The sequence below is a fragment of the Protopterus annectens genome, chromosome 2.part2 (assembly GCF_019279795.1).
Source record: "Protopterus annectens isolate FY-2018-M chromosome 2.part2, PAN1.0, whole genome shotgun sequence".
In the NCBI taxonomy this organism is placed as follows: Eukaryota; Metazoa; Chordata; order Ceratodontiformes; family Protopteridae; genus Protopterus; species Protopterus annectens.
In genome coordinates this window covers 1094421133-1094447451 of record NC_056730.1, presented here as the reverse complement: position 1 = coordinate 1094447451, position 26319 = coordinate 1094421133, and the positions used below count along the sequence as shown (strand labels likewise).

General features: G+C 41.0%; 1 protein-coding gene across 5 annotated transcripts in view; it reads left to right on the top strand.

Annotated features, from left to right (window-relative positions):
* SEMA4D (semaphorin 4D) overlaps positions 1-26319 on the top strand; it is a 1587330-nt gene that overhangs the window by 351600 nt on the left and 1209411 nt on the right. For all 5 annotated transcript variants that reach the window (XM_044064318.1, XM_044064319.1, XM_044064317.1 and 2 more), the window contains exon 3: positions 411-556. In XM_044064318.1, coding sequence (XP_043920253.1) covers positions 411-556 — 146 coding nt within the window. The remainder of the gene's footprint in view (positions 1-410; positions 557-26319) is intronic.

The following is a 26319-nucleotide window of genomic DNA, read 5'->3' as shown; positions in this document are numbered from 1 at the left end:
TTAGTGCACCAACCAACAAGTTGCAAACTGTATAGCTTTTGGACTATATTTCATGTAGGACTGAGTAGTACACTGTGGATTTTTCCCCAGTTATTCTTTTTCTTGGAGCAGTGTGTCTCTTGACTTTTGTGGCTCAGAACTTTTTTTTTTTTTTGAATGTCATGCATTTGCCACATTTATTTTAGTTAAGAAAATTAAAGTACAGAAGATGCAAAGAACCATTCATTCATTGTATAATGTTGTTTTTAATCTTAAGACTTAAACTTCAAGTATGCTGAGAGTAATTATTTAAAATGCATTGTTGTTAACCACATATCCTTGTGACTTATGCTTAATTAGAATTATAGATGTAGCTGATAAGCAGAGGAGTCCTGTATTATCTCATTCTGCACTTCTGACTTTGGTTACAGAAACAGATTTAATAATGTTCCGAAGTCCTGAAGTTTATAACTATTCAGTACTGCTGTTGAATGAAGATAGTGGTGTTTTGTATGTTGGAGCACGGGATGCCATCTTTGCACTGGATATGTTAGACATTCAAAAGATACAGAAACAGGTATGTATTTTTTTTTCCTATGAAAATGTTCAAAAGTAGGGACCATTTTATTTAACACATTTTGAATTTTAGTGGTTATTGCATAGAAGTAACAGTATGGCAACATGCAAGTGTGCTGCAAAACGTTTCTAAGTGACCAGTAATGCTTTATTCTTGATAGTCTTACATATGTGCATGAAGTGGAGTCAATATGTAAATGGAACCTAGTAGTAGATTTAACCATTGTATTCTTAACAATATTAGCCATTTGGCACCATTTACCCATTTATAAAAATACTCCCCCAAGTCATTCTATGCCCATTCGTTTCTCACCATCTAGAATTTCATCCATTGTTAGGGCAAGTGCTATCTGGAGGGGGCCCTCATTCAGGCTACCGCGAGGGTGCTTTATGCCTTCACTGGCATCCCAGCAGTGAGAGTGTTTGCAATGCTCCTAATCCCACAACTGGACAAAGGAGGGCATGTGATCCACATCCTGCAGAGGCTTACAACTTCTCTATGTGAGTGCATGTTTCCACATGGCCACATTGTGGGCTATCCCAAACTTCCCTGCATTAGTTTATAATTCTCTGTCTTTGTTGGCATGTTTTCCTGCAGTTAAAACCCAGTTGGAGCGTATATCAGTAACAGGAGCTAATGGAAATGTACATATCCTTTACCACAGGTGCATGGGACATATCACCCAAACACAGGAGAGAGTGACACTTTAAGAGAAATCACATGAGAGAAGAAAAGAATGAAGGACCTAAATGTTACACCCACTGCATACATATACATACTGTGTTAAAGTTAAGTGATATGGGTGTTGCATACTAGGTGTGTGCAGTACTGTACATGAAAAACGTACAAGTACTCTTGTGTTTGAGTCATGTGAAAAGTCAGACTTCAGTATGAAGTTGAAGCAGGTGGTGGAAGCATCCTATGTATCTCCACATGTTCACTGCCTCTTACATTATCCTTAGCTGTTAACCAATTACTTTATCTTACAGATCTGACATGACAACAGAAGTCTTGATAGGCTGAGACGAAAATGCAGTGATCCTTTAAGTGTTTATGTATTGAAGCACAATAAAGGACTGTGTGGGACAATACACTTGGTTTATTCCTTCTGAGTGCCTTTGATATTTGGCTTATAGCAACAATTAAAAGAACTTGGTACATGAAGTTTCAGAACATGCTGTTTTGTAAATGATATTTCTGTTTGGACAGTGCTTGTTCTGAACAAGACTTGAATAATCTTTCCATTGTGCCAACCATGCTATTTGTTTTTATTTGTTGTTTTTTATTATTATTATTATTACTTTGACAAAAGCAGGTAAATGACTCCTTAAAACTGCAGTTATTATATATTTTGTCATCACATGAATTCACTTAAACTGAGAGTGACTAGGCTACAGAAGCAGATTTTTCTTGAAAAGTTTTTGCTGTCCCTTCTTCACACACTTCCTTGCTTATATCAATTTCTCTGCACTGGCTTTCTCTCTAAATTTACCATAAGCCTGCTTTTCTCTCACTTCATATTGCAATTCCTGTTTGTGTTATACTAGCTTACCTTGAATTTTTCTGTAAACTGGCTAAAATTTAACTATTAAACCATTGTCATATAACTTGTATCTATTCTTAACCAATGTTTTCTTATTTTGTCTAATTTGGTATAATTATTTAAACTGTACTTGTTTTTGTATTATTTTTAAAGACTGTAAAATCTCACCTTCCTTCTTACATGTGGGTTCGGAGCCAATCCTCGGCTCTGACTCGGATGATTACAAAGTTCAAAGTCTCTTAAGCTGGCTCGTGGCAAGGTAGGTATCCCGTAATGCAGTGGTATCAATCCTCAGATCTCATTTGCCACTTTACGAGCTCAGGAGTGCTCTTCTTGGCCGTGGCTAAGTTTAAATCTTTTTCGACGTTTTTTTCATATTTGCAGACTGTTTGCTCTTAGTAGTTAGTTAATAGATAGATAGAATACTGTTATTTAGAATTTAGGTAGCATTACTGTTAATTAGACACTAGTTTATTCTCAAATTGTTGTCACTGATTTGTCAACTGTTTGGCAGATGTTTTTCCACAGGCCTGTTTGTTGGTATCCTGTAGTTAGTTTATCTATATTTAGTATTTGCTGTTGAGTACTAAATATAGATTAACTAACTACCACTACAGGATGCCTGTTAGTTTACCTATATTTAGTATTTGCTGTTGTGTGGGCAGCCGCGGTGGTGCAGCGGTTAGCATTGCCGCCTCACAGCAAGAGGTTCTCCGGTTCGATCCTCGGCTGGGGTGCCTTCTGTGCGGAGTCTGCATGTCCTCCCTGTGGTTGCGTGGGTTTCCTCCGGGTGCTCCGGTTTCCTCCCACATCCCAAAGACATGCTGTTGGTGAATTGGATACACTAAATTGGCCATAGGCATGAGTGTGTGCATGTGTGTGCCTTCCGTGGAAGGTTGGGTGCCGGGCTGGCAACTTGGCACCATAAAACTCCACTGCCAATCATGAGTGGACAGGTGATCTGCTGTGGCGACCCCTAACCGGGAAAAGCTGAAAGAAGAAGAAGAAAAAAGTATTTGCTGTTGAGTCCTTGTTGGTTCGTTACTAGTCTTATAGCGTGTATTTGAATTACAGGACTTGCTGTTATTTAGTCCGTTGTGTTGCTATTTAACCTATTCCCTTGTGTGTTTCCTTAGGCTTAGGTATTTTAGTGAAGCGTTTTGTTCAAGGGCTAGGCCCGTTTAAGTTAGAGGACCTAGTCCTTTTCTTAATATTGACGTTCTCCTTCCGTTGGTATTTCCCTTCCGTTCTACAGGGCTAGGCCCATTTAAGTTAGAGGACCTAGTCCTCTGTTAATCTCACCTTGCCTTTATTGTGTGCTGTGTTTCCTTCTTTGAGCAGGGCTAGGCCATTTATGTTAGAGGATCTAGTCCTCTCTTTGGTTTCCTGTGGTGTGCTTGTTCTTTCCCCCCAATAGTTATGCTCCGTTTTAGTTAGAGAACGTAACTAATCTCTTCTTTGTCCCTTAGCATTGTTTTGCCAGCAGTTATGAGTAAAGAATCTAAAGAAAAGGACCATAAATCTTTGGGCTTTAAAAAATGCCAAAAGTGCACGCAGAAAATGTCCATAACGGATGGGCATAGTGTCTGTGTGTACTCTTTGGGGGCCATTCACTTGCAGGAGACTTGTACTTTTTGTCATTCCTTTAGCTCGAGAGTCCTTCAAGAAAGGAAAAACAAGTTGATATGGAAAGGTCAACTAAAACCATCCTTTTGAGGAGGATTTGGGTAGTTCTTCCTCCTCACAATCTACAAGATCTCCTTCTAGCAGGAAAGAAAAGACTGTGAAAAGGTCTTCTCCAGTGTCCTCCGAGAAATCTGGACCTCCTGAGAAAATTTCAAAAACCACCAAGGCTCTCACCTCATCGGCTCCACTGCCTTCAGAACCAATTGAGGTTATTACGATTGATGTGCCTGTATTGGCCCCAAGTACTTCGAAGCCGAAAAATGATTCTGTAGCTCGGAGCCAGTCATCAGATATCCCACTGGTCTCCCTACACTGAGATCACCTATTTTTCAGAGATCTCGCTCTCCAACCCTTTCTTCCAGGTCCTCTAGGAGCCTGTCGGATGAAGATGTGAAGAGGGTGGTGTGCAGACTCATGAAGGCGCTGGGGCTAGCAAATTTGCTCTTGGCTCCTGCCCAACTGGCCTTGGAGCCACTCAAGTCCTTGTCAACCCCTACTGTTCCTCATCTGAGCCATTCCGGTCTATCGGAGCCAGAATATTCAGTATCACTTGCAGTAGAACCTTCATCTCCGGCACCCCAAGTGGCTTTTTTGGAACCTATATCTGCTCCGACACTCTCGGTGCTGTCTGTAGTGCCTAGGAGCTGAAGTTCACCAATCGGCCCCGAGGGGGATTCTCGGACCTGAGCCTCTCTGGTTCCGAGTCTACCTCTTGGTGCGTCGGCTTGCCTGAGCTCGACTCCTACATCAGTGTTGGAGCCAATCTCCCTGGAACCAGAGGCTACCTCTGCTTCTTCGGAACTGGTGGTGTCTTTGGAGTTGGGGAGGTCAGCCTTCGTGCTGATGAGGAGTGTGCTGGCCAAATCTACAGCTCTGCGCAAGGATGCTAATGTTCTTCTCCCAAAAGCACCGGCCTCTATCTTGGCGCCACAGATCCACAGCCTCAGGAACACCCTCTGGGTGGTCCCCATTCTTCCGAGACCTCCCCAGAATACCCTTCTGAGAAGCCTCCTTGGAAGAAAACATGCAAGAGGAAGCATCCCCCGATGAGTCTGTCACTTCTGACACTGACCTCGAGGAGTCAGAAGGGTACCCTCGGTCATCCTGTGATGATATCTCCTTTGTAGATATTCTTGAGATCCTAAAGCAGAGAGGCAGCTGGCCTACCATCACCCCTTCTGATGAGGAGTCGGTGTACCTGAAGGCTTTCGAATCTCAGCCTTCAGCCTCTTGGGTATCTCCGCCTTTTGACGAGCTCATGGATTTGTTCAGTCGAAAGGCGTGGGAATCCCCTGACACTATGGAGCCAGTCCCTAGGAGGCCAAACAAATCTCTTTCAGCCCCGAAGGAAAAGGATTTCTTAACAAAAGGTGTCCTGGTAGATGCTATGGTGGTGACAGCAGCCACCAAGAAGGAGCTTGCAGAGACATCCTCATCTGTCCATCCACCGAATAAGGAGTCTTGAACGATCAACAGATATGGGAAGCATGTTTTTTTTTCAGCAGCTTTTACCCTTAGATCTGAATTGTCTTACCCATTTTACAAGGCTTCAGAATGATCTCATAAAGGAACTAGGAGATACTCTACCATGTACTTCAGCTGAGGGGTACCAGAAAAGGTTATCGCTCAGTTATCCACCTTAAACTCCATTGTGAACTCCTCTATGAGGCTGATATCATACTCAGCAGATGGAGTAAGTAGGCAGCAGATTCAGGAGTTTCCTTGAGGAGACATTCCTGGATGCACTTGTGTAACTTCGCAGAACACTTTGTCTGCCTTCACAAATGCCCCTTCTGATGGCAGAAAGGCAGGAAGATGTGGTTCAAGAAATCCCAGATATTTTTCCCAGATGCACAAGGTAATTCCTTACCCAGGGGCAGAGGAGGAGGAAATAATGGTAGACACCGTCTTAGAGGCAGAAGGGGTCTGCAGAACCAGGGCAACCGTGATTCCTTTCGCAGGCGTCCCTATCAGCGCTCCTGAAAGGAGGCCCGACTGTGCTACTCTGGAGCCAGTTGAGGGACGTTTATCTTTGCACCCAGAAGCCTGGCACAATATCACAAAAGACAAGTGGGTACAAAATATAATATCCAGAGGATACTCCATACTCTTCTCCCACCCCCCTCCTCGAACTAGGAAAATCCCGGATGTTCCGGCCAATCACAGGGATCAAGCAACTGTAGAGATTCAAAAGTTGCTAAACAAAAGAGTCATCCAAACTGTTTCTGCAGACCAGATAGGATTCGGAACTTACTGAACATTCTTTTTAGTGCCAAAAAGAACAGAGGACTGGAGGCCCATGTTGGATCTCAGCAAACTAAATTAATCAGTAAAGAAGTCCAAGTTCCGAATGGTGACACTGCAGTCTATACTCCGCCTTTTAGGGAAAGACAATTGGATGTGCTTGACAGACATCCAAGATGCGTACTACCACATAAAGATGGACAGAGCATCGAGGAGTCACTTACACTTCTGGCTGGGAGCCAGTTACTACCAGTTTCGTGCTCTGCCCTTAGGTCTCACTACAGCCCCCAGATTGTTCACCAAATGCATGGCAGTAGTAATGGCTCACTTGAGACATCTTGGATTCCGAGTGTTTCCTTACCTGGATGACTGGCTCCTAACTGCCACGACCAAGCATCTACTTCAACAGGCCAGAGACATGACTCTACAAGTTTGTGCTCAGCTAGGCATTACAATAAACTTTCAGAAATCTGCCTTGTCGCCCTGTCAGCATGTTACTTTTATAGGCGCAGAAGTAAGACACCGTTTCAATGATGGCATGCTTTCCCGCCAGCAGAATTGTGAATGTCAAACAACAGATATTGCTTCTTCTTCTCAAACGTAAGGTCAAAGCAAAGATAGTGCTCAAACTACTGGGAACAATAACCTCAGCCATAACCCTTGTTCCATTAGCCAGGATGCATGTGAGAATTCTACAGTGGTTACTCTTCTCCCAGTGGTCACTTCAGGAACTTCCTCTTTCTCACCCAGTCATAATAACAGAAACTTGCAAGAAGGATCTTCGTTGGTGGATTCAGTCCAACGAGTTAACCATCAGGAGAACATTCGTCCCACATCAACTGTGACCACGGATGCTTCCCAGGCAGGGTGGGGAGGGTCATTACCTGGGAAAGACAGTCCAAGGCATATGGCAGGAATACGAGGCCCATTTGCACGTCAGTGTTCTAGAGATGAGAGCAGTGCTTCTGGCATTGCAAGCACTCCACAACTCTCTACCTCTAGGGACGATTACAATCCAGTCAGACAATATGTCAGTGGTATCGTATGTAAACAAACAAGGAGGAACCAGATCATATCCACTTTGTTGAGAGGCTCTGAGGGTTTGGCAGTGGGCAATATCTTCCCAACACTTTCTAGTCGCACTGCAAATCCCGGGAAAGTCCAGTGTGGTAGCCGACAAGCTCAGCAGCGCAGTTTTGATGCCTCACGAGTGGTCTCTGAATCAGAACGTAACAGAAGAGATCTTACGCAAATGGGGCCAGCCTTGTTGCGATCTTTTTGCCACCCCTATGAGTGCCAGATGCAGCAGCTACTTTGCCCTAATCCCCCCTCTGGGGGAGACACTGAGAAACGCACTTGTTCGCAGTTGGCCCTCGGGATTTCTTTATGCTTTTCCCCCCGTTTTCCCTCATATCAAAAGTCATTCAGAAAGCAAAGTCCTTGGGAAACAAGATGATTCTCATTGCTCCATACTGGCCTTGTCAGATTTGGTTTCCCTTTGTCAGGCCTCATCTACTGGAGGATCCATGGATTCTGGGCCCAGTTCCAGACCTGCTGACACATATGTCAGGAACGTTCCATCCCTCTCTCCACACCCTCAACTTGACAGCTGGGCTGCTCCACTTCCAACCTTAGTCAAGCTTCACGATTTCACTCCAGCAGTAAAACATATCTTGATATCCTCTCATAAGCTTTCTACCAGAAAACTATATGCTAGTAAATGGAAAAGATTTTCTTTTTGGGCACAGACCAGAAACATAGATCCCTTCACTGCCCCAATTTTCTCAATTTTAGACTTCCTTTCAGAACTCTTCCAACAAGGCTCAGCCGCCGCCACAATTAAAGTTCAGCTATAAGCTATCTCCAATTTCCACTTAGGACAGCATATGCCTAACTTGATGGCACATAGACTGTGTAAAGACTTTTTGAAAGGCACTTCCTTACTGAGACCTCCATGTAAAGAACCTGTTCCTCCTTGGGATTTAAATTTTGTCCTTTCACACTTAATCTCACCACCCTTTGAACCTTCATCCACTTGCGATTTAAAATTTCTCTCTTGGAAAACTGTTCTTTTGGTAGCCATAACCTCAGCTAGAAGAGTTTCAGAGCTACAAGTGCTTTCAGTCAAGCTTCCTTATTTGATCTTCCATAAAGACAAGGGTTTCTCTTCAAACTAACCCTTCCTTTGTCCCCAAGATTTGTTCCCAATCCAATATTAACCAAACTATTGAACTTCCAGTATTTTTCCCTAACCATACCAACAAGGCAGAATACAGACTTCACCAACTTGAAGTACATAGGCAACTGAGGTTCTACCTCACAGAACTAAAGAAGTAAGACCAGTTATTCATATCCTTTTTAGAGACAGGAAAGGGTATGCCAATCTGTAAAATCACATTATCTAATTGGCTTTCTAATTGCATAACTTTTATATCTCTTCCAATAACAAGAAACACTGCCTTTCAAGCCAGGATTTCAATGGATATTATTTGTGCAGCCGCACTTTGGGCAAGTCCACATACTTTATTACTCATTACAAAATTGACCTGGCCTCCAGGGACAGAGCTTCCTTTGGTTCCACGGTGCTCAGGAGTGTATTCCCGTGAGCCACCCGAGAAAAAGGTGCAAGGGACGCTGTCCCACATGTAACATAAACATAAAGAAGTTATGTACTCACCATAACGTTCTATGTTTGTAGTCCATCTTGCCCTTCATTCTTACGAACCCCCCCCCATCCATATAGTCCTAGAGGACCTGGTAGGAAATTTTTGCTCCTTCCTTATGTTAGAGACATTTCACTATTGTTTCTCCTTTACCTGAAGGTACAGTGTAACTATTTTCTATTATAGTTAGCAGCAAACAAGATCTGAGGATTGATACCACTGCATTATGGGATACCTTCCTTGCCACGAGCCAACCTAGAGACTTTGAGCTTTGTAATCGGCCGAGTCGGAGCCAAGGATCGGCTCCAAACCCACATGTAAGAATGAAGGGCAAGATGGACTACAAACATAGAACGTTATGGTGAGTATATAACTTCTTTTTCTTAAAATGTTTTGATATAATTTGAAGCTTTTCTCCCCAGGTGTCCACTTAAAATGGGTTCTTACGCAGTTGGACTTTCCCAGTAATCAAATGTCAGTAAATAGAATTAGATTACTGGAGGCGATAAACAAATCCAAACAATGGCAAGATAGGGCACAGCAGGGGAACAATGAGGGGGACGCCTAACTGCATCAGACCAGACAGTTAATATCAGAATATATAGATAATGTGAATGATATAAGAGCAAAGTTACTGAAACAAAAGTGTTTGCCTTGACTTCAAGAACAAGTAAATACCTAACAGGCAGTAGAGCATATGGTGACTCAGGTAAGAAACCAGTCCATTGTTAATTTGGAAATGGTCCTGGGGAGATTTAGAAAATCATGGTGGATTCTTATAGTAGATTGTATGATAGGGACAATGAAATAGAGGGAAGGGGCCAGTAGGTAGGAAATACTTCAATTCATTGAAATTGCCCAAACTTAATAAAAGAGGATGGGAAGAATAACAAGAGGATGAAGTTTGGGTGGGAGTGGTAATTAAAAATCAGGTAAAGCAGTAGGGCTAGATGGCATACCAGTAGAAATCTGGAGGAGAGATAAAAGGAATATACTCAAAATCTGGTGTAAATTATTTAATGATGTTTTTAGTGGAAAACCATCTCCTTTGTCATGGAAAAGAACAATTCTAATAATTTTTCTGATTTAAGGAAAGGATCGAACATATTCAGGCTCATATCAGACTATTGCCATACTAAACCATGACTAAAATATCTTCATGATGATTTTAGCTAGATGATTATGTAAACGTGTACCTAATATAATTAATAGGAACCAGTGTGGTTTTATGGAAGAGAGACAAGCATTTGACAATGTAATGAAAACGGGTCTATATTATAAGCTTGAAGCGACATATATTTGAATACCTAAAGGTCGACATGTAACGAGCGAAAGCTGAAAACCGCAAACAGCCACTTCCGCAAATTTGTTCAGAGGGAAAAAATGTGTTTCTCCGGCAAATAGAAAAACAAACTTTAAAACTCTAATCAAGTGTGGGGGGCTTTGCTCCCTGCACCCCCCCCCAACTAAATATACCAACTCTGAGATCGCTCTACACTGGAGAAATGGGCAGTTCCCGATAATGGCCAAACAAATTATTTCCCTGTGAAAAAATTTGCGGAAGTGGCCATTCGTGGTTTTCAGCTTTCGCTCTTTACGTGTCAGTGTGTAGGTGTTAAAATATATGTTGCTTCGAGCTTATAATATAGACCCAATGAAAACAATTCTAAATCAACAGGATGCAGTTAAAAAAAGAAAGATTAATGCTTACTGGTCTAGATGCAGAAAAAGCCTTTGATAGGGCAAGTTGGGGATTTTTAAAAGATGCGCTTCTGGAGTTCACCCTCCTTAGCAAATGGTTTGAGGTTGTTATGGATATTTTTGAGGGATCTGATGCTATTGTAAAATGTGCATATGGCCTATCAATACATGTAAACATGGCATGAGGTACTGGGGAGGGGTTTCCATTGTCTTTTCCTCATTTTTTCAGTATATTTAGAAACATTAGCATGTAAACTAAGGCATTTAGAGATGCATGGATATACATGGGGAGGGGGTACAAGAAAAAAAAACTTTTTTTGCCGATGATGTACTGTTTATCTAGGAAACCTGGAGAGAGGCTTAAAGTCCTTATTCCAAGAACTACAAGTATTTTTCACATTGGCTGGATACAAGCTGAATGAGACAAGGACAGACGTGATAGTGATAAATTGTCCACCAACCAATGTTTGTTCAAACATATCCCTTTGTTTGGGGTCATGATAAACTGAAATATTTAGGAATCTGCTTAAAGCGGGATGTGCAGTAAACTGCCAAGGAGTTATGGAAGGAAACAGCTGGGGAAATAATGAATAAGAGAGGAAAATGGAGGATGTTTTACATGGATGAAATGGGTAAAGTACACAGGACAAGCTTACCTATATCAGCCAGATAAATGGTTTAAGGGCATATTTGTAGAGACTTGAATGAATTGTTTTCCCTGTGAAGGCAAAGAGGAAGAATCCAGTGGAATAAAGTATTGCTTCCCAGAGAAAAAGGGGATTAGGTATGCTGTACTTGGAGGGTTATTTTCAGGCAACCTGGTGTCATCTATTATGCCTGTTAGACAACCAGAGTTATCTCCCAAAATGGAAGGAAATGATGCTGGCCAGAAAATAAAATGGAGATGTATAATCTCAGTAAAACATTTGGGAGGTCATTGAAGAGTTGGGCAGGGCAGAGTAGAGAGTAAAATATGTGGGAATATCAGCCAAAAGATCATTGGAATATAAGGAGATTAATCAATGGCAGACTAGTATTCTCCCCTTTGGATGTCCTTGGCAAGAGGAAGATTGGGGATTGAGCTAAGGGGTCAGACATTTGGAAAAAATAAATGAAATAGCCTTAGATATTGGGAGCAGTTCATAAGAGGTTGAGATGCAGAAGTGGGATGAGGTGAAATTGGAGTTTTGTTTGAAAGAAAGATTATTTGAACTTTTTAGGTTTGCTGTTGGAGTGTAAAGAAATTGTATTTAAAGAAAAAAGTCAAGAATGTAAACCAAGGATAGTGGAACTCTTAACAGAAGCTAGATCAGACAGGGCTTTTAAAAAGAGGATACTAAGTAGAGCATGTAGAGCTCTAGCTGAGATTAGAAATAAAAGTTACATAAAAGTGAGATAGTAGTGGAGTGAAAAGGTATGGTATCACATAACTGAGACTGATTGGGAGCAATGTGCCCAAGCCCCCTAAATACAATACAAAAGTAAGAAGTTTCAGAATATCGACATGGAAGTGCCTGTATAAATACATTTATTTGCCACGCAGGCTGTCAGAGATGTTCCCTAGTACATCTGATTGATGTTGGAGATGTGAGGAAGGAGTAAGGGAAACTTGGGAACATATTTTTGGGATTGTAGTAGACTGCAAAAATTTAAAAATGACTTGCAAAGGAATATTATCAGGAGGTCATGTTTGCCTGTCAAAGAAGTTCTTTTTCTAATCTGGTCTGAGACAAGTATGCCATTGCATGTAGAGGCACTATTAGCATTATTAGCGTTATTAATAATGATTATAGCTAAAAAGGCCATTACAAAAAATGGTAACTGAAAGAGAGTCCAGATATAGGGGAAGTCAGAGCAATCAGTGATGGAGGAAATAAAAACAATAGAAAATGTATAGGAAAGAACGGGGCCAAGAATATTAATGGTCAAAAAGTGGGCACTCTGGGATAAAAAATGGGATACATATAGAGGTTTGCTGTACCAACAACTACTGCTAGTCCTAGTTCCTTTTCTGTAAGACTAAAGAAGTTTATTCTGACTGTTATCCATTTGCATGCAGTTATTTGGTAATAGTCTTACGAGCAATGGAATTTAATTTAAGAGAAGTTGCAAGACGGGTTCTGGCAGTTGGGCTGGGGCAATTGAATAAGAGTTAGAGGAGGCATAAGTGAGAGAAACTTGAATAGTGTAGACACAGTAGAATTCCTCTTTTTTAATCCAGTAGAAGTAGCAAGTGTCTTATAATAACTTAATGAATTAACTTTGGAAACTTTATGTTGTTTCATGGAACAAGTTTGGTTTTGTTATTGTTAAATATATAAAACTTCATGGATCTGTAACTCTTTTGTATAGCTTCTGGTTTATAATAAAGATTGTTTTGTATAAAAAAAAAGTAATGAGATGTTGGTCCCATAGAATGAAGAAATGGGAAGAGGTTCAAGAAGAATGTCACTAGAGGATTATTAAAGATAAGGAAGGGGTGGGTTGGGGAAGATAAAAGACAGAGTAACATACAGAGAATTCAATGGGAAAGGAGATTGGGCATTCAGATCGAGGATTCAATGGGAAAGGAGATTGGGCATTCAGATCGAGGAAAGAGAGTCATCAATGATTATTATCCTTCTTAAAAATGTAAGTGAAGCCAGAAGATTAAAATTTGTTTGTGTGGAAGTACTTGCAGTAATACTTGTATACACCAGGTAGATTAGCTGAAAGGATTCCAAGGGTGAAGGGAGACTGTCGGAGGTGTAAATAAAAAAAGTGTACATAGACACACATTTTTGGGCAGTGTAGGAGACTGGAGACATATAATAAATTGGAAGGAGTATTAAAGAAGCTTGTGGGGGAAGAGATAGGGATGACCTGTAAACTTTCTTTGTTAAGATATGACAAACAGACAGCAGTACAACATAAAGTGAAAGGAGGAAAGCAATGACAGTAGGGAAAAGGGAAATTAAAGTGAGGGAGGGTGCTTGAAGTCATGAATCAATTGGAAAGAACAGCGAGATTAGGAGATGAGAATGAAGTAAATAAGAAACTTAGAAAGGGGTGAGCTAAGTGGAAGTAAATAGTGGTGAACAAATGGTAGGATGTTAAAGGTGACAGGGAATAGGGAAAACAGTAAGACTAGATGTACATAGTAGAAATAACTTTCAGGAAAAAGGTGGAAGAGAGAATGGATGAAATTACATAAATAGTGGGTGATATTGTTTGTAATAATGCAAGCAAAAATTAGAAATGCTCAATAGGGAATTACAGGAGGGGACTATTATGCTTGCTAGGTGTAATTCAAATAGAAGGAACAAAATATAGATCTCAAACGTATTTTTTGCATGAACAATGACTGCTCTATTGTAATCATAAGATGTTCTTCGTGTTTCACTGCTGCAGTCATTACATTTGGGTAATCCTGCTGGCAGGTTGCCCTCAGTTGGCCTGAATTCCAAAGTCCTGGGTCCTGCTTTGGCTGCTGTCACCCCTTCCCTGACATCAGGTCGTCAGCGGTATAAAAGATGTGGTCGACGCCATTTTCTTTAGTCTTTCTTCCCGCACGGTGCCCGAAGCAGAAGCAGTTCGCTAGTGCCGGTCGTCCGACTCCTGAGATTTTCATGTTCGAGTTTCAGATCCGAAGTCCTCAATAAAGCTAAGTACCCATTGGGGAAACTTTTTTCTTTCTCCAGACCGATGTCAGAAAAAGTAAATAATTGTATTTCTTGTGGAAAGCAAATACCTCAAAAGGATTTCCATTCTTACTGTATTCCTTGCCTAGGCCCTGATCACGTTTCTGGTTGTCGATTTTGTGCTAGATTTAACCAACGCACTATTAAGCTTCAGTATGATTTTGCTTTAAACTATTTTGGACACCGGTTTAATTATCCAGAAATGTCGTCGGATAGCCATCTGACTACCGGAGTTCACAAAAAATGCAAAGAAAAGGAGAGAGATAGACAACCGAGGCCCAAAACCGATGACGAAGCTTCTCCTAAGCCAGTCGCCGGTTTTCAGTGAGGTGCTTTCGCAGCCCCTGACGACCGCTACTTTAGAGTTGCAGGCAGCTACTGACTCCCACGTGGAGTCGGCCATGCCGCTGGAAACTCAAGATATTGGAGCCTCGGATACAATTCCTTCAGATGGGTCCGGAGCCGCTGAGCAGGCACCGGCTTCTGAGGGTGTATTCAGACCTAAACATCTTTACATTAAACCCACTTCAGCTTCAAAGGCAAAGACTAAAGCACTTTCTAAAGCAAAGAAACAAACTCAAGAGCCACGTGGTCAGGCCTCTATGCCCAAAAAAACAGATGCTCAAAATGGCCTAAGACTTGATTACCTTGATCAGGGGTTCCCTCTCCCCCTCCTGATAAGAGGCCTAGGCAAGAGACTGACTATGAATCTTCAGATCAGGTTTCCATTTCTTCTGATTCCTCTTCTGATCAGGAATATTCTCTTCCCCCCTATGAGGATTCTAATGCTGAAGAATCTATTCCTTCAGCTTCTCATCCAGAGGACTATTCTTTTGGGGAAACGTTGCATACCATGAGGGAGCATTTCCACTGGGAGGGCCAAGATTTTTCAGAATCTAAAAAGAGGCTCAGGGATTTCCTTCTACTACCCCAACACAGTCCACTAGCCATTCCACTTGTGTTAGACATTGTAGATGATGTGTTTTCAGAGTCTAGTCTTACCCCTGACTTCTTACCTCCAGCTCCAGTTAAGCCTGACAGATATTATAGGGTTCCTGACTCTCATAAATTCCTTTTTAAAAACCGTGCTGCAGACCCAGACCCAGAAACTATTTCACAGGGTCCCAAAGGAGTTAAGGCTTCCGCTGCAAAAAACCCTACCCCCCTCTGACAGAGATTCTAGGGCAATGGATAGATGGGGAAAAAAGGTTTACACATCTGCTACCTTGGCTATAAGGGCCTTAAACTGTTAGTTTCATATGCTCAAATATCAGCAACATGTCACGGCATTGCTTAAACAGAAAATGTTGTTAAACTCTGAATGTGCAGAAAACAAGGAAATGCAGGATTTAGGCATACAGATGAACAAGTTGGAAAGCATACTTTGCAATGTGGTTTTGATTCTTTGGAGGCCTCCTGCAAGGCCGCAGTTACGGATTCTGTAATTAGGAGGAATGCTTGGTTAAAGGAACAAAATCTGCCTGATCATGTCAAAGTTAAATTATTAGATGCACCTTCACAGCATGATACTTTGTTTGGTGTTAAGGCAGAAGAGGTGTTAAAGAAAATGGAGGACAAAGCTAAATCTATGCAAACTGTCAAAGATTTTTTACAAGTACAGCCACCTAGGTTTAGTGGACACTGGCCAACAAAGAATTGGTCCTTTCCTGTGTCAGACAGACCTCAGAGGGGCAGATCCCAGGCGCAAGGTTCATACAGGTCAAAGCAATGGGGTGCTTCTACCTCGAAAGTTGGAGAAGACAAATCACAACCATACAGGAAACAGTCCCAATGACTTCCCCTTGCCTGCACCAAGCACATATCTCCTGGCAGCACCCTTAGGGGGAAAATTAGCACTTTTTTCTCAAAATTGGCACATCATAACCCAGGACAAGTGGGTTCTAAATATCGTGTCACAAGGCTACAAGTTCCATTTTCATACCCAGCCAAAGGCAAACGGCTGGCCAGATCTGCCAAAAAATCAATGGGCAGAGGCACAAAAACAAGTCTCATCCCTCATGGACATGGGGGCCATTCAACAAGTACCAGAGCAAGAGCAGAGACAAGGATTTTAATCAAGACTGTTCTTGGTACCCAGAAAGGACAAGGCCTGGAGGCCAGTACTGGACCTATCTATTCTGAACACATTCCTGGATATACCAAAATTCAAGATGTTGACTTTGCAGCAGCTTCTGCCCATGCTGGGCAATAACACTTGGCTTGTGACTTTAGACCTAAAAGAGGCATACCTGCATGTCCCAATCAGACAAATATGCAGAAGATACCTCAGATTCAAGGCTGTCTCAATGCATTACCAATTCCCTGCACTGCCTTTTGGCTTATCTACTGTGCCCAGGGTCTTTACAAAGTGCCTGGCACCAGTAATTGCATTCTGCAGACAAAGAGGAATACAAATATATCCTTACTTGGACGACTGTCTAATTCAAGCAGAGAACAAGGACATTCTTCTACAACATCTGGCGTTTGTGAAAAGACTTCTAACATGCCTAGGGTACACAGTCAACGAAAAGAAATCAAAACTAGTACCCTCTCAAGAGATAATATTCCTGGGTGCAAGCTTAAATACAACTGCCCAGATGGCTTATCTCATGCCAGACAAACAAAGGCAACTGACAACCTATTTCAAAATGTGGGCAACAAAGGCCCAGTTATCTGCAAGAAAAATTCTGCAGGCTTTGGGATTCATGGCATCCTGCATCCTACTAATTCCATATGCAAAACTGCATATGAGGAAACTTCAGTGGTACCTAAAAGGTGTTTGGACTCAACATTGCCACAGCCTGGAAACTATGATTACTCTCATTCCCTGCCTGCAACAGGAGTTTTGATGGTGGGCAAAGGCTTGTCACCAAAACAAGGGACAGCCATTCACATTACCCCAGCCAGCTAACAACAGATGCTTCAGATTATGTCTGGGGGGCCCACATGGCAGGAAGATGCATTCAGGGCACATGGACCTCAAACCAAATGCATCTACATATCAATCAAAAAGAGATGCTAGCTGTTCAAAATGCCCTGACAGCCTTCAAGGACCTACATCATCCGGGACAACTACTGATAAAGACAGACAACACCACAGTGATGTGGAATATAAACAAGCAGGGGGGCACACATTCTTACCCCTTTTGCAGTCTAGCCATGACTTTTTGGGACACAACATTCACTTACCAAGTACATTTGCAGGCACAATTCCTGCCAGGAAGGAAAAATACTCTGGCAGACGAACTAAGCAGAAACCTCATGGATCCCCATGAGTGGCAGCTGGATCCACAAGTCTTCAGCATAACAAGGACATGGTAATGCCCGGACATAGATCTATTCGCCTCCCCTCACAACTACCAACTAAAAAGATTCTGCACAAGGATTTATCACAGACAAGCATGGAAAGTGGACGTCCTATCTTTCAGCTGGTAAAACCTATCAGTATATGCCTTTCCTCCCCAAGGTACTCCTAAAGGTCAGACAGGAGAAGCCAAAGATGATACTGATTGCCCCAGACTGGCCCCGCCAGTACTGGTATCCAATACTAAGGAACTTGTCTCAATGCCCAGCTTGGACCTTACATCAAATTCCTCATCTACTGTCCCAGCAAAACAATTAGATCCTGCACAGCCAACTCAGGACTTTAAACCTGGCAGCATGGCGGATAATGTAGTCATACAAAACACACCTCTCAGTAAAGCTGTGATGGATGTCATTTTAGAAGCCAGAAGGCCTAGTACTAAAAAATCTTATGCTGGAAAATGGAAGAGATTTTGTGCTTGGAACCAGGCACAAAGAACTGATACAGCTGTGCCAAATATTCCTCAGATTTTGCAATACTTAACTGAGATGCTGGACAAAGGCCTATCTTTTTCATCTGTTAAAATTCATGCCTCTGCCATTTCGGCTCATTACAATACAGAGCCACCAATCTTTTCTCATCCCTTATTAAAGCAGTACCTCAGAGGAGCCAAAAATTTAAGGCCTCCAAGGAGATCACCAATGCCTGCATCGGACCTCAACTGTGTCTTGGAAAAACTCACCCTGCCTCCTTTTGAGCCAGCTGCTACTACTGATATAACGTTTTTATCTTGGAAAACAGTTCTGCTCCTAGCAATAACTTCTGCAAGATGAGTTTCAGAGCTACAGGCAGTCATGGCTGTGGAACCTTTTATCATTTGTTATCCAGACAGGGTCTCTCTGAGGACAAACCCAACATTTATGCCTAAGGTGGTGTCCAGTGTGGCTCTTAACCAAACTATTCATCTGCCAACTTTTTATCCAAATCCACAGAACAAGGGGGAGAGAATTCTGCATTCTTTGGACGTACACAGACAGCTTAGATTCTACTTGAACAGAACCAAAGTTTTCAGAAAGACAGAGCAATTACTAGTGGCATATGCTGCAGGATCACAAGGAAAAGCTATCTCAAAGCAGACTCTTTCAAAGTGGATAGGCCACTGCATTCGTTTCTGCTACTTACACCATGGCAAGCCAGTGCCTAAAGGCATTAGGCCACATTCAACCAGAGCTGCAGCCACTTCAGCAGCCTTTTTTAGGGGAGTACCAACCAAGGACATTTTAGAGGCTGCTACTTGGAGTTCAGTGCACACCTTTACAAAGCACTATCATCTGCCACTCTACTCTAAATCCAGGGCAGACTTTGCCACTGCAGTTCTGCAGGGCCTCATAGCTGCTCCTAATGCTGTTTAGCTCCAGCCTCCCAACCATAGCTTTCGGACTGTACCCAAATGTAATGACTGCAACAGTGAAACACAAAGAACATAGTACAGTTGTGTACACTTACCATAAATGTAGATGTTCGAGTGAACTCACTGTTTCAGTCCAGGTTACCCACCCGCCATCCTTTTCTTCTGACGGAACCTATATTTCCTTCTCTGATTTATACAACCTATGTGGTGTATTTGCTTGTAGAAGAAGGTAAAGTTTATATTGGTGCATGTATTTATATATATATATATATATATATATATATATATATATATATATATATATATATATATATATATGTATAAATTTTGGCTACCCTTTTAGGGGTAACCTGACATCTGGGGCAAGAAAAACTAAAAAAAAGAAAATGGCGTAGGCCGCATCTTTTATACCCCTGACAACCTACGTCAGGGAAGGGGCGACAGCAGCCGATGCAGAACCCAGGACTTTGGAATTCAGGCCGACTGAGGGCAACCTGCCAGCGGGATTACCCAAGTGTAATGACTGCAACAGTGAATACACTCAAACATCTACATTTATGGTAAGTGTACACAACTGTACTTTCTAGTATTTGGCTAAACTTTGTTTAAAATCCCTGTTTGTAAGAGTACAGTCAGTTGCCACAGTGCTGAAATGGATGTGCAGTATGCATGTGGCATGCATATTTTTGCAGTTTGTATATTTGTCATTATATTTAATGGATTATTTTTAATAAAACAAATACAAGTGTTCTGGGAAAAAACAGACAAAAGCCATGCCTTATGTAAATGCTCTGGTTATAGACATGAAAAAGATTAGTGTAGGACAACAAAAAAATCATGTCTGTAGATTATGTAGAGGCAAAAACCTTTTGACAGTATGTATTTAAAATTGGAAAAAATAGTCCAGGAATAGAACATTAATGCTTTTGAAACAAACATGCAGCTGAAATTTAAAATGGTTGAATATAGTTGATATGCAGTGCGTGAGTAATATGCTAAATTTGTAGGGAATGTATTCATAAATGATCTGTATCCCCGCTTGAATGAGAATCATAAAGTCTTTTTGTCAGAGAAACTGTGGATTAAGGGCAAAGCAGTTGTCTTTAAACTAGACACTGGTGTAGAATGCAGTCTAAAGGCCAGGTCTATACATAAACTGCTGCTTTCAAAAAGCAAACTGGGTAACTCTGTATAAATGCTACCGTTTTACTCTGCACACATTAAAAAATCACTGGGGCAGATCTCATTGAGCTGTTTATACATAACTAAAGAATACAAGTACTTTACAAACACAGTTAAAGCAGTTAAGTATATTGGGGCAGAGATGTCTGTGCAGCTGTGTGCATGTTCAGTATAAACTTATGCTATCCATTTGAAAAACAAAGGCATTTATGCAGGCGTAAATGATAAAATCCATTGAGTAGCCAGAGTTTTGCAGTACAGGGCTACTGTGAATATGCATAAGCTGTGACCCAGTGCTATGAGAATATGTAGAAAGGAATGCAGAACATCCACAAAGGCAATCCCGTTAGTGGTTTGAGCAATGTAGAGATAAGTACTGTGCATGGACAGTTAAATGCTTTATGTAAAACTGGAAAATTCAAGTAAACGAATGCTCATTTAGAAGTCTGTTGACAAGCGACTCACCATGTTCAGTTATTGCTGGAAGAAGTGTCTATATTAGTACTTCATTACAAGTACGCAAGCATAAAAATGTTTGCAAGGCTGGAATATTCTCAAATATCTCATTTGAGAAGCCACTTTCCTGAACATTTCCTTCAAATCCAGTGTAGAAACTGTTTCCCTTTTAACTTCTTGCTAACATTCAGCAATTCTCAGTCTCCCTGTTTCTGGTCTTCCTATAGCATCCTCAGCTAGTTCATCCATGTAGGCAACTTTTTCATATTTTTATACCATATAACCTTAGTAGTTTGCTGAAGTCGATGGCTTATAATAGCCCTGTAGGCATTCCTGTTTTTCACTAAATGCCTGTGCTCCTGTTCAGCCACCACTGACCAGTTAACAATGCTTAAATCTCTGGCTTCATGCCACAGATGTATTGTATCTCCACATGCTTGGTAATTCAGCCTTCTTTAGTTTTAATTTCAAGAATCAAGGAGCATGATGAAAAAGTGTGCAGTGAGTCCACCATGTAAAGATGCTGTTTAGTTACCAGTGACGTAGCTGTTGGAGAAAAGCTTTTATACACATGTAAGTAGTAAATAAATCAGTACCCCTAATACCCTATTGGAAAAGCCACTTCAGCTATAGCCATACCCCTAAAATAGGACTGGAAATGCTTCCCAATCTTGGCAACTTCCCTTACCGTTTGTCCCCTGCACTTCCATCAGCTCAGCTAGAAGTTTCCAGTTACCATACCCATGTAACCCCCCCCCCCTTTCATAATGTGCTATGATAGTTTCAATCAATCACTTTACATCCATAATAGTGGTCCCCAGTGATACATAAAGGCTGACTAGTGTTATAGTGAGTCCTTTCATTCTGTCTTTATCATCACATATGTATCTTCATTATCTCACTACTATCCAGAACTCTTGACTAAGGCAAATCTGGCCACTGTAGTCATCACACCTCTTTTTCTGGTTCCTGTAAATTCACAGTTTAATTAGTTTTAAGAATTCTGTTCCTTCATATGTCAAGTGTTTCTGCCTCATCAGGTGCATTGCCAAATAACACACAAATTGAGGGTTAAATTTTTTCAACAAGTTAAGACCTGGGTCTTTTTAACAGGACTTGCGATTCTATTTAAATTCCAAAACAAAATAATTTTTAATAGTACTTTGTGAAATACCGAGGTGGTGGTGCTGCGGTAGCGTTGTTGCCTCACAGTAAGACGTTGTCCTGCTCAATTCTCAGCTAAAGCGTCTTCTGTGTGGAGACATGAGTGAATGGGCGTACCTTCGTTGAAGGTTGTATGTCAGGGCTGGCAACTCGGTACGTAAAAATCTGCTCCCAGTCATTAGCGGACTGGAATTTCCACTGTGGCGACCCCTAACCGGCAAAAGCCGAAAGATACAACAACTTTGTGAAATACCGCAGCTGCGGTGGTGCAGCGGTTAGCATTATCACCTCACAGCAAGAGGTTCTCCCATTTGATTCTCAGCTGGAGCACCTTCAGTGTGGAGTCTGCATGTCCTCCCCACGGTCGAGTGACGTTAAAGACATGCAGGTAGGTGCGAGCGTGAATGGGCGTGCCTTCGTTGAAGTTTGGGCGTCAGGCTGACAACTCGACACCGTAAAAATCCACTGCCAATTATGAGCAGACTGGAGTTCCGCTGTGGCGACCCCTAACCGGGAAAAATTCGAAAGTCTTACATTACTTTGTGAAATACCACACATTGACTGTAGCTTTATTGTGCCATTCCCCCCTCTTGTCCAGTGTTTGCATTCACTCATTCCAGTTTGTTATGCGGGATAATGCAACTGGGCTAAAAGCTTGTTTTCAGCATGTTCCCAGGGAGAAAGGCTGTACAAAACATTCAAGCACTTATGAGTAGCTAAAGTTTATGAATTTACATAAGTAAAGATTACAAGGTGTAGTTGTAATTAAAAAAAAAAAAAATATATATATATATATATATATATATATATATATATATATATATATATACAGTAACTTAATGAGGAGAGTTAAAGGGATAGTAAAATACATAGTGTTATATGAAATGGCACAATAATATAGTATAGACTTTGAATTAGGATAATCTTTTAAGGAGAAGGATAAGAGATGTGTCATATTTGGTATGAGAGGATATGAAAGACTAATGGAAGTGGACTCATTTTTGGATCCCAGGCAGCGACCTACTCAGCTCAGGCAACCAACTTTTTCACAGAGGCAACATATATAAAAAAAAACTTGCATATGCTTACATAAGTATGTGTATACAAAATGTTTGCTCCAGAAAAAAAATGCCAACAGTATTAACAGTTTACAGGTAAGTATATACAGGCTTAGATGGTTTACAATGTAGTGGATCATAAGCCACAGGCCAGCATCTAAGACACACCACTAAAGCTGCTGAATAGATGGGTATCTGAAGGTTATTCCCATCAGTATGTTGCAGACTCTAAGCTCCCTCCTTAGGAAAAAAGGGGGAAGGAGAAAAGCAAAAAACTCATCCCCAGATTCACATACTACAGCAGATGCCTTTTGCTCATAGCCATACTCTGTTATAAACACCTTTATTAAATTATCACTTGTGACATAGGCAAATTTACATTTATAGAAAAGTAATCAAACCATATTAACAAACATTGTACTTCACATATATTGCTATATATCATATAACTTAAACAGCATTACATAAATTATTAAATTCCTGCCCCTTTTTTGAACAAGAAACATCTTTATTAAACCATCACTTACCACATAAGCAATCATACATATATATAAATGAAAACAAACCACACCAACAGAATCCTAGTTGCAAGCATTTTACATCACAAACCAATACTGACACACTCCCAGTTGCAAACATTATACATCACTTATAGTTTACCCAATCATTTTCAGTCAAACATTACATAGCTCATTTGAGTCCTCCCTTCTTTTAAACCTCATTCCTCCCACAATTCACATTTTTTCCTATGTAGTTTGCTCCTACTCTTTTCTAAAGATCTCAGTTCCAGTTGTTTTTTCTCTGTTAGTATATTCACTACTTCTAATATAGGTGGTTTAGATTTTGATTTCCATTTTTTAGTAATTGCTTTTTTAGCAGCTACCATAATTAGACATGGCAAGGCCTTACCATATCTTGGCAATTCCAGTTCTGTATTAAAGCTAAGAAAAATCATCTCCCTCATCACACCAACCTGCTCACCATGCAACTCTTACAGTGCATCCTGCAGGGAATCCTTAAAGTCCGCCAACCCACTGCACTCCCAGAAAATATATTCCCAAGTACCCCTTTCTTCCCCATCACACCTCCAACTTTTGCTGTCTACCTGAAGGAAAATTCTCTAGAGTCTACTTGAGGTATAAAATATCTATGCAAAATTTCCAAGCAAAATTCCTAAATCTTCTAGATTTTGTTGCATATTTGGGACACAAATATATATCCTTCCATTGTTTCTTTGTGAATTGCTTGTCCAGTCCCTTTTCCAATCCTTTCTAACCTTCTCTGATTCTTATAGTTATCATGCAATATTTTATATGCTCTACTAATTATTCCTTTTTTAATGTCAGCTTCTGTTCTAGACTCTACTAAAAACTTTACCAGTGCTAGCCTTTTGTTTAGGAACCCCCCCCCCCCTTTTCTTTCTCTTTGCCTGTACTCTGATATCAGTCCTTGGTAAGGAAGGCAATCTGTAAACTGCAGTCCAAATAAATTCTTGGCCTCTTCCCATTCTATTACCTTTCCTTCTCTAATTGTTTGCTCCCAATAACTTGGTTCCTTTGCCAGTTTTCTCCAATAAATTCCAGCCCCCTCTTGCCTATTGTCTATATCCCTAATTGCAGTCATCCCTATTGTCAGAATTCCCTTGCTCATAGCCATGCTGAACAATTATTTATGTGAATCATACCCTACCCGGGCCCGGTAATCATAAACAAATGAAATCAACAGGTTTATCAGTCTCATCTTAACTTAAAAGTCGTACACTGCGGCATAACCAGGATAAAAGCATTCCATTGTTTTTGCAATAAAAGATGAAAAGTCCAGGTCACAGTAATTTCCTCTTTCCTTATAGGTAAAATTATGTCCTGACTTCCATAGAAGAGATACAGTAATTTCCTTAGTCGCATAGAACACAAACTAAATAGTGGTCTCCTTAAAATAGTGGTCTCCTTAGGAGAATCAACATTTGCATTCAAGAATCCCAAAAACATCCTGTGTGCTGTCTCAATGATAATTTCTCACTCCAGCACTCTAGTCAGTTGTGCCATTCTCTGCCTCATAAAACCAGCACAGTAATTCCCTTTGTCTTATTCAGGCAACCTTGTAGAATTAGATTTTTTTTCTATGAGCTGTCCTTGAACTTGAGAACTTTCATTATCCAATTGTTTTACCTATTTCTGTCTCTCCACTGTCTCATTCTGTCTTGACTTCTGTCATGTAGAAAATGTTGGCTAGTGATGTCCGAATGGGAGGAAAGCATCTGCTCCATTTTCATCCTTGTAGCTTCTGCTCCAGCCAGATAGTGGTCCGTTTTCCGTTCCAAACTGGTGATCATATTTGAGATTTGCCCAACAGTCAAGAGGCCTAGATCTGCATGTTTCATTTTTGCCATGATGCTCACTTCCAGGTGAGATAGTTGTGGCAGGCTAGAATTGTTGCTGAGCACAGTTTTCTTTTTTAACTTCTACCTTTCATATATAAAATATTTCCATTCATCAAACTAATCCAATACTACGTTATGGTATTATAACATGGTAAGTGACTGGGGAACATTTTACTATTAACTCCCCAGTGGAGTTAATAGTAAACACTACGCATGATGTTTTCATGGGCTCACCATCACTGGAAGTCCCTAGTCAAGTTGTTCTTTAAAAGGGTTTTGTATAACAGGCTTTATTTGAAGAACCCCATGTCTTATTGGGACTTCTTAAGTCTTTCTTGCAAAACACTTTTCTTATTGGCCATTACTGATACATTTCAGATCTCAGAGCTTCAAGCCATTATTTGTTGAGAACCATTTTTGGTCTTCCACAAGGATCAGGTGTCCCTCAGAAGTAACGCACATTTCATCTTCAGAGGAGAAAGAATCTCTTCATATCCTGTATTTACACTGTCAGCATAGGTTTTCCTAAACTGAGTACATGAGTTTGTGACAGTGGAACAGTTTATTTTCATCCATGGATGGAGAGATGACAGTTGCCAAACAAATGCTCCCCAAGTAAACTGCTAACTGCACTATCTTTTGTCATCAGGTGACTGTTCACACACTGGAAAATGCTGATGTCATTGGCCATTCCACAGGGGAAGTGGCTGCTCCAGGGCTTGTTTTAAGAATGCTTCCACTGCAGATAATTGTGCCATGACCACTTTCTTGTCATTTCACATTTGCCAAGTCCTGTCGCTTGAAACTCAATTCCAGGACTTGGGCCTCTTTTAGTACTTAGATTCTTCAAGACTTGGCTTTCTGAGCCTTTGCCTTTTGGCTGTTTTCTAGCTCCTGATACTCACGGAAGTGTATTACTGCTTAGGATTCTTCCAGGCATAGTCTCACTGAAGATGGTCCCCCAATCTCAAGTAGATGCATTTTATTGAGTCAGTTGATCCCAGGGTCCCTCCTTTGCTTATCCTTATTACCCTTCCACTGTCTTGCCCCTCTCTCTCTGTAGGTGACTTCCCATTTACTAACTAGTGTTGGAATTCCTAGAAAGTTGGACAAGCTATCTTTATATATCCTTGTACAGTGTAAGTTATCTTCATTGTATTCGTTGTTTACAGACATGTGTTTACTCAGTGACTGGGGGCAAACTGGAGGAATCAGAGCTAAGCATGGTTTTCTTTTGCCATATGACATCACAACATAGTTCACTTACTAAAGCAGCTTTGCGGAAAAATAG